Raw genomic sequence first — 16,853 nt, 5'->3', positions numbered from 1 at the left:
GATCTTGAGCCTGGTTGTTCTCAACCACCTATGGTGGCATCTGCCATCTTGATTCTGGAAGCTTCAGTCCATATTTGGTCCAGATGTTCCAATCCACTATTCCTGCAGCATGCAACTGAGGCCCTGTCTGATGTGGTTGACCCCAGCCTCAACAATGCAAACTTGTATCACTCATTCATCCATCCATCCACCCATCCATTTTCTTCTGCTTATCCGGGTCTGGGATGCGGGCAGCAGTCCCAGTAGGGAAGCCCAGACTTCCTGAACCCCGGCCACCTCCTCCAGCTCCACTGGGAGGACAGCAAGGCCGAGGTTCCCAGGCCAGCTGCGAGACGTAATCCCTCCAGCGTGTTTTAGGTCTGCCCCAGGGCCTTCTCCCGGCTGGGCATGCCTGGAACACCTCAGCAGGGAGGCGTCCGGACTAGATGCCCGAGCCACCTCAACTGGCTCCTCTCCATGTGAAGGAGCAGCAGCCCTACCCTCAGCCCCGAGCTTCTCACCCTATCTCTTAGGGTGACTCCAGCTACCCTACGGAGGAAACTAATTTCAGCCGTTGTATTTACCATCAACTTCTTTTGGTCAGGACCCTAAGCTCATGACCATAGGTGAGGTTGGGAACATAGAGGAGGGGGTAATCTTCAATACGAGGGTCCGGTACAGCGACCACATTACTGCCGACACTGTGCCGATTCCCCTGTCAACCTGACGCGCCAACCTTCCCTCACTTGTGAACAAGACCCCGAGATACTTGAACTCCTCCACCTGGGGCAGGACCTCATTGCCAACCCACCCTTTTCCCACTTGAACCATGGCCTCGGATTTAACCTCGGACTTTTATCACCCTGCCTGTTAAACTCGTCGGAATGGAGAATCATTACAAAGTGGAATTGTTCAAATTCAAACGATGCCCAACCCTAGTGTCATTTCATATCCAATTACTGGCAGGGCATAGTGTTAATTGCCTGGATTTTATTCTTCCATTTAGCTGACTGTTCAGGATCTGCCTCACCCTCTGTAGGTATTTGGCTGTGGCTGCTCTCCACGTTGCCTCCTTATGTTGCCGTTTTCCGCATGATTTGTTGTTGCTCCTGTCACGGGTCGGCTAAGGCCGGGTCTAGGTTAAGGGCGTGTGCTGCAACACAGAACAAACAGAGGGCAGCAGAGCAACACACAGAGCATGACAGCTCCTCCAGGCAAAGATAAAATCCCTGCAAGCAATTGTGGCAGACGATGCAAAACTGCCTTTGGCATTTGTATAAAAACAACTGCATATACATACAATAAAAGTCCTCATTGCATTTGCAGCGGCTAGTTTCATGCTAAACCTTAAAAAAAATGCTCTGTGACCTCCATAATGGAAATGTATTTTTCGCAACTTATTATTATTGTTGCTATTATTTCATGATGAGTTGAAAAAGATTTTTTTCTTTTGCCTTCCGTTGTACAGTAATCCCTTGCTACTTCGTGCTTCAAATTTTGAGGCATCACTCTTAACACATTTTTTTAAATATATTAATTAACAAAACATAATGATCATAATAATAATTAAATAATAAATGTTTTTTTTGTGGTTGGATATGGTCTATTATGAGTTGAAACTGTGCATATTTAAGGTAATTGTACTTATTCCATTCCATTCCATTTTCCTCCGCTTATCCGGGTCTGGGTCGCGGGGGCAGCAGTCTCAGTAGAGAAGCCCAGACTTCCCGGTCCCCGACCACCTCCTCCAGCTCCACCGGGAGGACACCAAGGCGTTCCCAGGCCAGCTGTGAGACATAATCCCTCCAGCGTGTCCTAGGTCTTCCCCGGCGCCTTCTCCCGGCTGGGCATGCCCGAAACACCTCACCAGGGAGGCGTCCGGGAGGCATCCGGACTAGATGCCCAAGCCACCTCAGCTGGCTCCTCTCGATGTGAAGGAGCAGCGTCTCTACTCTGAGCTCCTCCCGGATAACCGAGCTCCTCACCCTGTCTCTTAGGGTGAGTCCCGCTACACTACGAAGAAAACTCATTTCAGCCGCTTGTATCCGCGATCTCGTTCTTTCGGTCATGACCCAAAGCTCATGACCATAGGTGAGGGTGGGAACATAGATCGAACGGTAAATTGAGAGCTTTGCCTTCCGGCTCAGCTCTCTCTTCACCACGACGGTCCGGTACAGCGACCACATTACTGCAGACGCTGCGCCGATCCGCCTATCGACCTCACGCTCCAACCTTCCCTCACTCGTGAACAAGACCCCGAGATACTTGAACTCCTCCACCTGGGGCAGGACCTCATTCCCAACCCGGAGGGAGCAATCCACCCTTTTCCGACTGAGAACCATGGCCTCGGATTTGGAGGTGCTGAGTCTCATCCCAGAAGCTTCACACTCAGATGCAAACCGTCCCAGTAAACGCTGCAGGTCACAGCCCGATGAGGCCATCAGGACCACATCATCTGCAAATAGCAGAGATAAGATCCTAGTGCCCCCGAACTGGACTCCCTCGACACCTTGGCTGCGCATAGAAATTCTGTCCATGAAAATTATAAACAGAATCGGTGACAAAGGGCAGCCTTGGCGGAGGCCAACGTTCACCGGAAACAGGCTTGACTTACTACTGGCAATGCGAACCAGGCTCCTGCTCCGGTTGTACAAGGACTGAATGGCACGTAGTAGCGTGCCACCAATCCCATACTCCCGGAGCACCCCCCACAGGACACCGCGAGGGACACGGTCGAATGCCTTTTCCAGGTCCACAAAGCACATGTAGACCGGTTGGGCAAACTCCCAAGTACCCTCCAGGACCCTTGCAAGGGTGTAGAGCTGGTCCAGTGTTCCGCGACCAGGACGAAAACCACATTGCACCTCCTGAAGCCGAGGTTTGATTAACGGTCGTACCCTTCTCTCCAGCACCCTGGAATAGACTTTCCCAGGGAGGATGAGGAGTGTGATCTCCCTATAGTTGGAACACACCCTCCGGTCATCCTTCTTGAAAAGGGGGACCACCACCCCAGTCTGCCAATCCAGAGGTACTGTTCCCGACTTCCACGCAATGTTGAGACGTGTCAGCCAAGACAGTCCCGCAACATCCAGAGCCTTGAGGAATTCAGGGCGAAACTCGTCCACCCCAGGAGCTTTGCCACTGGGGAGCGTTTTGACTACCCCAGATACCTCAGCCACGGTGATGGAACTGTCCGCGTTCGTATCCTCAGTCTCTGCTTCCTCTATGGAAGATATGTCAGTGGGATTGAGAAGGGCCTCAAAGTATTCCTTCCACCGCCCAACTATATCCTCAGTCGAGGTCAGCAGGCCCCCGTCCCCACTGTAAACAGTGTGGACCGGGCACTGCTTCCCCTTTCTGAGGCGCCGGACGGTTTGCCAGAACCTCTTCGAGGCCGACCGAAAGTTGTGTTCCATGGCCTCACCGAACTCCTCCCACACCCGAGTTTTTGCCTCGATCACCGCCGAAGCCGCGTGCCGCTTGGCCTGCCGGTACCCGTCAGCTGCTTCAGGAGTCCCACAAGCCATCCATGCTCGATAGGACTCCTTCTTCAGCTTGACGGCAGCCCTGACCTCTGGTGTCCACCATCGGGTTCGGGGCTTGCCGCCATGACTGGCACCGACCACCTTGCGGCCGCAGCTCCGATCGGCTGCCTCAGCAATGGAGACACGGATTAGAGCCCATTCGGACTCGATATCCTCGTCCTCCCCCGGGATGCAGGAGAAGCTTTGCCGGAGGTGAGAGCTGAAGACTTGACGAACAGGAGACTCTGCCAAACGTTCCCAGCACACCCTCACTACACATTTGGGTCTCCCGGGTCTGTCCGGCATCCTCCCCCGCCATCTAATCCAACTCATCACCAGGTGGTGATCAGTTGACAGCTCAGCGCCTCTCTTTACCCGTGTGTCCAAAACATGCGGACGCAGGTCTGATGATACGACTACAAGGTCGATCATAGACCTGCGGCCTAGGGTGTCCTGGTGCCATGTGCACTTATGGACATCCTTATGTTGGAACATGGTGTTTGTGATGGACAAACTGTGGTTCGCACAGAAGTCCAACAACATCACACCGCACGGGTTCAGATCGGGGAGGCCGTTCCTCCCAATCACGCCTCTCCAGGTCACACTGTCATTGCCCACATGGGCGTTGAAGTCTCCCAGTAAAACGACAGAGTCACCAGTTGGGGTGCTCTCCAGCACCCCTCTGATGGACTCCAGGAAGGCTGGGTACTCTGAACTGCCGTTTGGCGCGTACGCACAAACGACAGTCAGAACCCTTTCCCCAACCCGAAGGCATAGGGAAATTACCCTCTCGTTCACCGGGGATGACTCCAACACAGAGGCACCGAGCCAGGGGGCTATTAATAAGCCCACACCAGCTCGCCGCCTCTCCCCTGCAGCAACTCCAGAGTAGAACAAGGTCCAGCCCCTCTCGAGGAGTTTGGATCCAGAACCCAAACCGTGGGTCGAGGTGAGTCCGACTATATCTAGTCGGAATGTCTCAACCTCTCCCACAAGTTCGGGCTCCTTCCCCGCCAGAGAAGTGACGTTCCATGTCCCAAGAACCAGATTTGGCCGCCGAAGACCAGGTCGCCTAGGTGCCCGCCCTCGACCGCCACCCAAAACGCAATGCACCGGACCCTTATGCTTGCCCCCGCAGGTGGTGGGTCTACGGGGGGGAGATCCCGTGTGGCTTCTTCGGGCTGAGCCCGGCCGGGTCCCACGGGTGAAAGCCCGACCACCAGACGCTCGCCTGCGAGCCCCTCCCCCAGGCCTGGTTCCAGGGTGAGGCCCCGGTATCCCACTTCCGGGCGAGGTGCGGTCTCTCCTTGTGTGTTTGTTCATACGGGTCTTCTGAATCACTCTTGGTCTGGCCCGTCACCCAGGACCTGTTTGCCTTGGGAGACCCTACCAGGGGCATATAGCCCCAGACAACATAGCTCCTAGGATCACTCGGGCACACAAACCCCTCCACCACGGTAAGGTGGTGATTCACGGAGGGGTAATTGTACTAATGATTTGCCTAAATGAAGCATTTTCAAGCGTAAACATGTCTAAATGAAGTAAAACAGAAAAAAAAGGCATTCAGAAGAGGCATTGAAAGACTTTGTAACGATATGTAGTATTCTACACTGGTCACTAGGTATCAGTAATGTTTCTGTAATGTTTAGTGAGAGCATCAGACCTAATTGCCAGAACAGGCTTTTATTGCAGCTTTGAATGATCTCACAACAGCCACAATAATCCCTAACACAGGCTACTGTTGCAGCCGTAACCTACGCCAAGCTAAAACTCAACCTCCAACGTCACTTCCTCTCCACCCCCCACTCAGTTTCCCTATCACTGGAACACATTTACAGCAACACACATGAGCACAAGACTTATTGATGTCCCTTATGTCTTATTTACTATTATTATGTCTACTATATTGGGTAATACAAGTGTAAAGGTGACTATAGGGGTGTTATTTAGTGTCTAGAGGGCTCTAATCATGGTAAATAGTGCATGTAGAAGGTGGTAAACAGGTTTTCTATGTCTTATTTTCTCTTATTACGTCTACTATATTGGGTAATACAAGTGTAAAGGTGACTATAGGGGTGTTATTTAGTGTCTAGAGGGCTTTAATCATGGTAAATAGTGCATGTAGAAGGTGGTAAACAGGTTTTCTATGTCTTATTTTCTCTTATTATGTCTACTATATTGGGTAATAGGAGTGTAAAGGTGACTATAGGGGTGTTATGGCATGTCTAGAGGGCTCTAATAATGCTAAAAAGTGTATTTAGGAGGTTGTAAACAGGTTTTCTATGCTTAACTACAAAAATATTACATTTATAAAAAAGGAATCCTACTTTGTGGAATTTTTTTTATCACAGTCAAGTCTGGAGCCAGTTAAGTATGATAAATGATGGATTACTCTATTGTCATTTAGATAATGGTTTTAACAAATGTTGGCAGTTTCAACAATGCGTGCTATAACGACAGTCAGACTTCAGGTAGTCATGTTGACCGCAAAGAATTGAAAAGTATGAATTAATGTTGCTTTTATTCATGTCAAATGTCCACATCTTGTATGTGTGTATGAGCGTGTACATGTGCACATTTCAGGAACGTGTATAAAGACTACCGTCAGCTGGAGTTGGCCAGTGAGTCTCAGGAGGAGGTGGACAGTTGGAAGGCATCTTTTCTACGAGCTGGCGTGTACCCTGAACGCAGCGTGGTACTCCTCGTCAGCGCCTCACAATTGAATTGTTCCTCTTAACTCTTAACATATGAGATTGTTGCCTTCCTTTGCAGGATAAAGACAAGGTGAGTTGTCCTCTGTCACTCAAGACTACTTGAGTGCTCAGCATCATTGACAGACATACAAAATGTATTGTATTTCTAGCATTTTCAATACAATTAATCATAATTTTTTAACAGCAAAATGAGAAAGATACGGAATCAGAGGATTTGTCTTGAATTGGATTAAAAGCGACGTAGCAAACAGGAAGCAATTTGCAAAGCTAGGAGAATACACATCTGGGAGTTTAAATATTACGCGTGGAGTACCCCAGAGGTCCATATTGGGACCAAAACTGTTCAATTTGTACATCAATGACATTTGTAAAGAGACAAAGGATTTAAAGTTGGTATTATTTGCGGATGATACCACTGCCTTTTGTTGTGGGGAAAGCACACAAGAACTCATTAAAAAGGTCAAGGATGAAATGGTCATATTAAAGACATGGTTTGATAAAAACAGGTTATCCTTGAACTTAAGTAAAACAAAATAATGCTATTTGGAAATAGCAGAAAGGAGACATACGACCAAATACAAATAGACGGTGTGGATATTGAAAGAGTGAAAGAAAATACATTTCTGGGGATCACAATAGACGAAAAAACGAGTTGGAAATCTTATATCAAAAATATAAAACAAAAGGTGGCGAGAAATACTTCAATATTGAATAAAGCAAAATTTGTTCTTGATGTAAAATCACTGTTCTTTGGTGTGAGCATATCTAACGTATTGTGTGGAGATATCATTCTAAAATAAAATAAAATAAAAGCAATCTTCACTCACTCAATGTACTGCAAAAAAGATGGGTGAGGATCATTCATAATGACAACATACAAACCCTTTATTTTTAAAATCACACATATTCAAATGTGCTGATTTAGTACATTTTCAAACTGCTAAAATAATGCATCAAGTTAACAATAACTTGTTTGCCAAAAACCTCATACAGTATTTCTCTATAATAGAGGAGAAATATGATCTTAGAGGAAAATGAAAGTGAAACCACTTCTATGCCAGAACAAGGCTGAAAAGCCACAGCATTTCAGTATGCCCAATGAAATCATAGAACGGATTGAGTAAGGAACTCAAACAATGTACCGAGATGAGCACATTGACAAACAACACAAGCAATTGATGTTTGCTAAATACAAGCAGAAGAATCTTGAACTTGCTTTACTATGCTTGTCTTCATCTTATTTATTTATTTATTATTTTTAAAATTATTTTATTATTTATTATTTATTATACTTATTGTTCTGTCATGCTTGTTTTTATTTTTTATTATTTATTTATTATTACACTGGTTATTATATGGAATAATATATGGAACTAGCTCTTATAGGAGATAACATGATAGAATGGAACTAGCTCTTATAGGAGATAACCTGATAGAATGGAACTAGTCATGTGAAAAAAATAGGACACCCTATGGAAGCCTGTGTGTTTTCTAACATATTTGGTCATATGGATATTTAATATCAAATTTAACAATCTTGAGAGATTCAAGTAATTGACCTAAACAAATAAAACTGAAAAAAGATTTTTTATAACTTTCTGTAAAATGTAATTTTAAATAAATGCAATTTCTGTTGAGGAATAAATTAGGAAACCCCCACATTCAATCCCATTTAAAATGGCTAAAATCACATACAGGTGTATCACCTCAGGTGCACATGATTAGAACATCATTACACAGTGTTTTGAAGGAGGCTTGCCTTATTTAAACCTCACAGTAATGCAAAGAGCACTAGATTGGGGAAACTAAGCAAATGCTCCAAAAAAGGCTTTATCAACACCGCAGGGACAATTCTAGTGGGCCTCAATGAGCAGTACATCTACACCTTAAAGCAACCAATCACTCTTTTGAGGACAGCGAGGTAAAGATTTTGGCCAAAGAAAACAGATGGTTTGAAAGAGGAGTAAAGGAAGCTATTTTTGTCAAAGAACAGAACCCATCATTGAATCGGAATGGTGGTTTGAGGTTTAATTTGGACCGTGTGTTCAGCAGGTTACTGAGACCGAAACCCACAGCTCTTAGTCTTGCAAATGAGGTGGAGCCAGGGCCGAGCCAGAACAATAGATGCTAATGAGTCAGTATCAGACTCGTTCATACCCAACTCAGGGAGCGACACTTCCCTTTTATCGGAGGTGCTAATGTCAGGAGAGGATTATACCACAACTCCGCCCAGGCTTAGTGTAAGGAACCAATAGGAGGAGGGTGTTGGCACACCAATTCCACCCACTCTTACTGTATTTAAGGCCTAGGCTACCAACACTTATTAGTTCGCTGACGAAGCTCTTTGGATGAGGAGCGAAACGTCCGATACCTTCTTCAAAGAAGTACAGATGACGTCTCAAGAAGCCTTTTCCTCGTTGGACAACTCCTGTACAACTGAGAGCCTACACAGACGCGTTGTAAAATCTTGTTTTTATCATCTTCAGCTTTTATCCAAAGTCAAATCATTTTTATCATTGCAACATTTTGTACAAGCCATGCACGCTTTTATTTGGTCACGTCTGGACTACTGTAATGCGCTTTACTCGGGAATAAACCTTAAATTACTTTCTCGCTTACAGTTAGGCCAGAACTCTGCAGCACGGCTTTTAACAGGAACCAAAAAGAGGGAGCATATTACCCCAATTTTAGCCTCCCTGCACTGGTTGCCTGTGCATTTTAGGATTGATTTTAAGATTTTATTGTTTGTTTTTAAGGCTTTGAATGGGCTGGCCCCTCGGTACATCTCGGACCTCATCCAAATCTACACTCCAGCGCGCACATTGAGGTCCGAAGGCCAGCTCCAACTGGTGGTGCTTAAGGCCAGACTTAAGACCAGGGGAGACCGGGCCTTTTCTGTAGTTGGTCCAAAGCTGTGGAACACTCTCCCCCCTCATGTAAAAACGGCCCCCACAACTGCAAGCTTTAAGTCTCGTCTTAAAACCTACTTTTATTCTCTGGCTTTTAACTCGGCGTGAGTCGTATGGTCCTATGTGTCTTTTACTTTTTTTTGTTTTAATTGTTTTAGTTATTTTAGTTTTTAATTCAATGTACTTATTTATTTTTATTTTTATTTTTTTACTTACTTCTTGGAATGTTTTGCTTTTTATTGTTTTTACTTCCTGTTTGAATATTTTACTGTTGTACGTTTCTTTGTTTTTATTTATTGGATTTTTTTTTTTATTTATTTTTATTTATCCTTTATTTAACCAGGAGAACCTCATTGAGATTAAAAATCTCTTTTTCAAGAGTGTCCTGGCCAAGAGGCAGCACAATTTACAGGTTACATCAGACCATCGTACACACATAATAATAAAAAATAAAACAATAAAAATACAAGGTAGTAAAATTAATCAGGAAAAGCATTTACAGCATGATAATTTCTCAAACCAAACATTTAAAAGTCTCTCAAAAGAGTAAATTGAGACCAACTGATCCAGCTTCAAGTCAGATTGGATCTTATTCCAGGAATATGGTGCAAAATAACTGAATGCCTTTTTTCCTTGTTCTGAGTTGACTCTTGGAACAGTCAACATGATAAAGTCTTCAGATCTCAAGTTATAGCGATCAGTTTCTCTGGGCAAAGTATAATCACATATATACCTAGGCAGCAGTCCGAGCATAGCTTTATATACGAAGAGGTACCAATGTTTCAGCCTGCGTAAAGACAAGGAAGACCAGCCGACATTATCATAAAAAACACAATGATGTGTGAAGGATTTTAGGTTTGTAATGAACCTTAAAGCACCGTGGTAAACAGTATGAAGGGCATGTAAGGCCTTAGCTGGCGCATGCATGTATAAAATGTCACCATAATCCAACATTGATAAGAATGCTGCAGACACCAACCTCTTTTTGGCAGCAAAAGAAAGGCATGATTTTATCCTGAAAAGGAAACCCAATTTTAATTTTTTTGCCAGCTGCTGAATATGCAGGGCAAAAGAAAGTGCTTCATCAAGCAAAAATCCAAGGTACTTATAGGTTGACACACGTTTAATAGGAGAACCTTGTAGTGTTATAATATTAGACAGATTTTTAAAATTAGATTTCCAAGTATTTGTAAACAACATTACTTTAGTCTTCTGTGCATTTAAGACAAGTTTTAAGTCAACAAGGCATTTCTGAAGCAAATTAAAAGCTTGCTGCAAGTTAAAAATAGCCTGAGTAGGTGTAGTTCCTGCGCAGTATAAGACCGTGTCATCAGCATAGAAATGAAACTTTGCATCTAACACAGTTTTATCAACATCATTAATATATAAAGTAAACAAAAGTGGTCCCAAAACAGAACCTTGCGGTACACCTTTAGACACTTTCAATAGACCTGATGTATACCCCTCAGCCTGTACACACTGGTATCGATCAGAAAGATAATTGCCAAACCATTTGGAACTTTTTTCTGACAGGCCAGCACTAATCAATCGTTGTTTTAAAATAAGATGATCCACAGTATGAAATGCTTTTGAAAGGTCAACAAAGAGAGCTGCACAGTGTTGTTTTTGATCTTTATATTCAATAAAGTCATTAATAACTTTAAGAGCAGCAGAAGTTGTACTGTGGCGCCACCGAAAACCAGGCTGAACACCACAAAGAATACTATGATTGGCCAAGTAATCATTCAATTGATCACTTACAAATGATTCCAACAGCCTAGCCAGTGCACACAATTTGGAAATAGGCCTATAATTATTTAATATACTTGCATCACCTCCCTTAAGTAGCGGGTGTACATAAGCAGTTTTCCAAATACTCGGGATTTCACAAGTGAACAAGCAAAGATTAAAAATATATGTCAATGGCTTGGCAATAATGTTTGCAGCAAGTTTCAAATAATAAGGCTCAATTTTGTCGGGACCTGCTGATTTTGTTTTATCAAAAAGCTTCAGTGCCTTCAGCACCTCATCTTCCGTGATGGGGGTAAAATTGAAAGACCGCCCTTGACAATATACATTACTGTCTCAAGAGCAATTGGTATTTAGGTTGGATGTTTCAAACAAAAAAACAGAGGAGACAAAATGCTGGTTGAAACAATCAAGCATTTCAACTTTGTCCATAATTAAATGTGCATCTTTTAAAATGCATTGAGGTAGCTCAACACCACGATGACTTCCAGACAATGAATTTATAGACTTCCAGAACTTTTGTGGGTTACTCAGATTCTCTGAAGTTTGAGACATATAATAATCAGCTTTAGCTTTTCGAATATTTACAGTGCAAGAATTTCTTAAATGTCTAAAAGCCATCCAGTCAGAATCTGAGTTACTTTTTCTAGCTTTAGTCCATGCAAGGTCACGCTTATGAAGAAGAGCTGAAAGATCTGGTGTAAACCAAGCATTATTTCGTCCTTTGATTCAATATTTTTTGAATGGAGCATGTTTATTGATCATATCACAAAATAGTGTATGAAAGTAGCTCCAAGCAACTTCAACATCAGGAATTGTGTATATTTTCTCCCAATCGAAGTGTAACAAATCATGAAGAAATCCTTGTTCCGAGAAATGTTTTACATCACGCTTTCGTATGATTTTTGGAGTTGTCTTTGAAACTTTTGCAGATCTAACAGTTGCAATAACACAATGATCACTGATGTCATTCACAAATATGGAAGCTTCAGAATATTTGTGAGGAGCATTGGTTAATATGACATCAATAAGAGATGATTTTTCAGGATTTTTTAGATTTGGACGTGTTGGCTTGTCAACAATTTGAAAAATATTTAAAGCATCACAGAAAGATTTCACATCATCAGAAACTGTCAATAACCAGTTCAGATTCAAATCACCAAGGACAATCAATTCATTAAAGATCTTATTTGAGACAAGCTCCATTATTGCGGGCACTTACTTCTTGGAATGTTTTGCTTTTTATTGTTTTTACTTCCTGTTTAAATATTTTACTGTTGTACATTTCTTTGTTGTTATTTATTGGATTTTTTTAGTTTTTACTGTAGTGATTTTTACTTTTTATTTACACTTACATTTGCATTCCCTCATTTACTTATTATTTGTGGTTTTGCTAGTCTGTGCTGCACTTTGGAAACAGTGTTTATAAAATGTGCTATATAAATGAAGTGGATTGGATTGGATTGGATAAGGGTGTCCTAACTTTTTCCTCAGTTAGAATATGCATTTTTGTTGATATATTTTGTTTAATGAGTAAAACAATGTAAATTTTTGTTGTTTACCTGCAATTAAATCACTTTCTTTTCCAGAGATAAAGAAAAACAAGATCAGACATTGATAGGTGAACATTTCTTAATAAAGAGCTGAATATTTAATGGGATGTACTAATTTTTTCACATGAATGTAGCTCTTGTAGGAGATAACCTGATAGAATAGAACTAGCTCTTGTCGGAAATAACCTGATAGAATGGAACTACTTCTTGTAGAAGATAACCTGATAGAATAGAACTAGCTCTTGTAGGAGGTAACTGGATGGGTGTGTGTGGTTGCAGGTGGAGGTGGAGGAGTCCAGCACAGACGGGCAGATCCACACTCTCGACCCTCAACTTGAGAGGCAGGTGGAGATTGTCAGAAACCTGGTGGACTCTTACCTGTCCATCATCCACCGCACTGTCAGAGACCTGGTCCCCAAGACCATCATGCACCTGATGGTCAATAATGTATGACACACGTTATAAACACACAGAAAGTGATGGAAGGGTTGATGTGACATTCTTTTTTTCCAATCAGACCAAAGACTTCATCCACTCTGACCTACTGGCTCAGCTTTACTCGTGTGCCGACCAAAACACTCTCATGGAGGAATCCCAAGAGCAGGTAGAGTCTCAACAGAAAGCCACCTCCCTCCACATACAGTATCTTCAACCGTCTACAACTGTTGTGTGTCTCTCAGGCTCAGCATCGTGATGACATGCTGAGGATGTACCATGCTCTTCGTGAAGGTCTCAACATCATTGGTGACATCAGCACCTCCACCATCACCACTGCCATGCCACCACCCGTTGATGACTCATGGCTGCAGGTGACGGGGATGCCATCAGGCCGCAGGTACGACAAGATGCTCGTGTCTTACGATTATTTTGCAGTAAAAAAAAAAAAAAATGTCACACTAGGTCACCCATGTCCAGTCCAACACCACAACGTCGAGCACCTCCTGGCCCCCTTCGCCCAGGCAGTCGTGCGGCACCTGGACCCCCTTCACGTCCTGCGGGTTCACCTGATCCTGGAGCTTCTGTCCCATGTCGACCCAACAGAGCACCACCGCATGGAGTTCCCAGGTAGTTGCACAGTGACACCATGGCTGCCGTGCTTGTTTATTTAAGAGAAGCCTTTTTCCACCACATTTGAAAGTCAGAGTACCGTAATTTATTCAAATCATGCTGATGTGCGGGGGTGGTATATTTCTCTTTGGAATGTGAAGGACAAACCAATGCTACAAGCGAGAGATGTGGATGCATAGGTCTCAGCCTGCTGGATGGATAAGAATCAGACATAAATCCTTAGATGAATGGATTGTAGACACGCACCAGGTATCGTCAGACCGACAACCGCTTGACAACAACGCAGAGCCTTGGCGGCCAGCGAAAGGATTGGCACGCATGCTCCGTAGCTTAGCATGACTGAAGATGAGAATGGATGTACATAGCATGAGCAGCGCATAAGTCAGAAACCAGGGAAGATTTTCAACACATCAGCAGTACCTTATAGCCATCTAATTGATTTTATGCTTTCCCACGTAGTAGCAGCATTTGGCAGCAAATATGAGGTGAAAGAAAAAGGCTGAAAATACAGGATAGTAGTCTATCTGTGCAGCGTGGGACAACTTTACATGGTGCCTTCAAGGACAAGTCACCACTCACATCAAACATGCAAAAACTGTGGGATTTCTAACTGTATATTATTTATGGAATAAAATAACAGCCCGTATTTCCAAAATTGATATCTCTTTACATCAAATTTGTTGTAGTTAAATTCTTTATTTTTTTTTATCATTGTACCTGGATGTGGTTTGGGAGCCCCTGCCTTACAGCATGCTTGGGGATATGATGTGCTCTTTTACACTTTTGAAAATACTGTAAGAATGACACTTTTATACAATCATGTAAGATTGATATCTACATCAGCAAATGCAACTGTTGACTAGTATGGAATCATATTGTTTGTATGCTTTATCAAATCGTATCGAATCATTCTGTTAAAATATATGCTTTTTGAATGGTATCCTAACTGGTGTATTTAGATGCATATCGAATCACATATTGAATTTACATACCTAACTTCTACACTTAGTGTAAAAAACAGTCAATATTAGGTCCCATTTTTTTGTATTAAAGTGTCAGTAAAGCAAATCTCAAGTAAAAAGATATTAAGCAAAGTGAGTTTTACAAGAAGTCAGTAAAGGATGAGAGCTGCGTCTTTTGTTGGCAAGTGTGTGTCCACAGTGTCCAACAAAGATGTCCTCAGTCAATGATGATCTCACGGGGCTCAAATGAGTCCCGACGGTCTTTCTCATCTGTAAATAACAATACCTCAAAAATAAATAGCAGCGTTGAGCACACGTTTACAGCGCCATCACATCCAATTGTAGCTTTAGCGCTAGGCTGGTAGCATTAGCATTCAGGTTCACTCGGCTTTTGTTGCTAAACAAATGGTGTTCTGCTGACTACTGTTACAGCAAGTAACAAAGCCAAAGCATAAGTGAATATTTGACCTTTTATAGTTCCTCATGCATCTCACCCCCCAAGTGAAGTACCACTGTTAAGAACGAAAAAAGAGAGGTCGAGTAGCTCTACCTCCTCCTATAGTTTGCAGGTGTTTGTGTTGAGCAGGAACTGCTGGAATCAGGAATTGATAACAATTGTATCTTCTTTTAGAATCTCAATTAGTGACCCGTGAGGATTTCGTCAGTTGTACGTTCCCCTGATGCGCAACTTCTCATCCACGATTGAGATTGCTGTTCATCCTGTCATCCTGCCCTCCCCCGCCATGGAGGGATGATTGACAGCACTGTTGTCCTACAGATAACGTGTTCCGTGTTGATGTGTTTACGTGTGAATAGAATTGGTAAGAACGTGCTTGTGTGATGTGAACAGTATGTGTTGCCTTTTTGTTTTCATGTTGTTTGGTGCTATGTTATAATATGAATGGTAGACAAGTGAAGGGGTTGTACAGTATTTGTCCTTATGTCCTATGAATGCTGGTCTGGTCTCTGCAGGCCCTTAGTGGGCTAGCTAACAAGGTAACATCTCCTTTTTTTGTTCTCTTGAGTCAAGATACATTGAAAAGATTCATCTTTACAATGTAAAGTTACTACATTGTTTGGAATGAATGATTATTCATTCATTGATTCACTTTCAGTATTTATTATCATAACTATAATTTTCTATGACTTCTTTATAGGATGTTGACATGTTTCCAAGCAAACAAAAACAAGCCATGTGTTTGAATCATGCATATATGAATACTGTATGTGTGTCATAATTCACAAAGCATAAGTGCAAGTGCATGCATTAATAATGACCGTTCTATCTCAAATATATGAAAGGTTGTTGTAAGATTCTTCAAATGGATATACTGTAGGTGATGATGAGGATCTTAGTTGTTGAGGCACTGTATAAGAGATTTATAAATGTAAGGTTGACCTTTTGATGGTTTTCTTCAATATAAAGTATGTCATGTTGTTAGCATGTGTGTTGCATTAGCATGTTACTGTGTGCGTCATTGTGACATGTCATGTTGTATACTCGTGTCACCACAACAGTGTTGTATGTACTACAGTATTGAATCATATTGACACATTGAGGAGGTATAGTAGGCCTACATCGTGTAGTGTTTGTGTAAAACATACGGTATGTGTATCCATGTTCTTCTCCTGTCAATGTCATTAAAGTAAAAGTGAAAAAGGGGTCTGATTGAGTGGTTGAACTAGCTTATACTGTATGTCAACACAGTGACACAAAACACCTGCAAAAAGATCTGGTACATCTTTCACTACACCACCAAATGCAACAAAATAGACTTAGGACTTTCCTTGTCCAGTTCTGAGTTCCTTGTCTAAGTTAAAGCCATAAAACTGTGGAAGCACCTTGAATAACTCACTCATGTATTTCTATTTCTATTTATTGATGTCTTTATTTATATATGCCCCTGGTCGTGGCTGGGTTGGGCTTCGGCATTGAAGTTGGGGTAGGAGGAGGAGCATGCACAGGCCGCTGAGCATGTGACCACCCAATCCTGAGACTAAGCAAGTCCCTGCCTTGGCACTCAGTTGAAATCAAACAACCTCTACACAAACGTGTGGCACAACATTTCCTGTAGGCCCACAGTCAGCCGTTCATCTGCATCTCCAAAAGGAGGGACAATCCTTTTCAAAACAACAATGTCCAAATTGTGTATCACTGGAAAAAATCCATTTACATCCACTTGAACAGAGGAGGAGGTTTACGGAGGTTATCGTCTGCACACCATCATGTCCTGGCTTCACATTCTAGGGGAACAGTGGCCACTAATGACTTGTTCTGCCATTTTCCAGGTCAACGACCTATCAGAAAGCAAGAGGGTCGTGCTTGGGTTGTTGACGGGCCACACTGACCACCACAACAATCCACGGTGACCATCCCCAGGGGACACACCCACCA

At 42.9% G+C, this 16,853-nt stretch overlaps 1 protein-coding gene across 3 annotated transcripts in view; it reads left to right on the top strand.

Moving 5' to 3' along the window:
* The window catches only part of LOC129179522 (dynamin-1-like), a 43,188-nt gene extending 27,048 nt beyond the window's left edge, over positions 1-16,140 (top strand). For all 3 annotated transcript variants that reach the window (XM_054772849.1, XM_054772851.1, XM_054772850.1), the window contains 7 exons: positions 6,087-6,198; positions 6,276-6,287; positions 12,708-12,875; positions 12,946-13,032; positions 13,109-13,263; positions 13,329-13,493; positions 15,090-16,140. In XM_054772849.1, coding sequence (XP_054628824.1) covers positions 6,087-6,198; positions 6,276-6,287; positions 12,708-12,875; positions 12,946-13,032; positions 13,109-13,263; positions 13,329-13,493; positions 15,090-15,111 — 721 coding nt within the window. In that variant the 3' untranslated portion in view covers positions 15,112-16,140. The remainder of the gene's footprint in view (positions 1-6,086; positions 6,199-6,275; positions 6,288-12,707; positions 12,876-12,945; positions 13,033-13,108; positions 13,264-13,328; positions 13,494-15,089) is intronic.
* The last annotated feature ends 713 nt before the right edge of the window (positions 16,141-16,853 follow it).

The sequence above is a fragment of the Dunckerocampus dactyliophorus genome, chromosome 4 (assembly GCF_027744805.1).
Source record: "Dunckerocampus dactyliophorus isolate RoL2022-P2 chromosome 4, RoL_Ddac_1.1, whole genome shotgun sequence".
Taxonomy (NCBI): domain Eukaryota; kingdom Metazoa; phylum Chordata; class Actinopteri; order Syngnathiformes; family Syngnathidae; genus Dunckerocampus; species Dunckerocampus dactyliophorus.
This window is presented reverse-complemented; position numbering and strand designations above follow the sequence as displayed.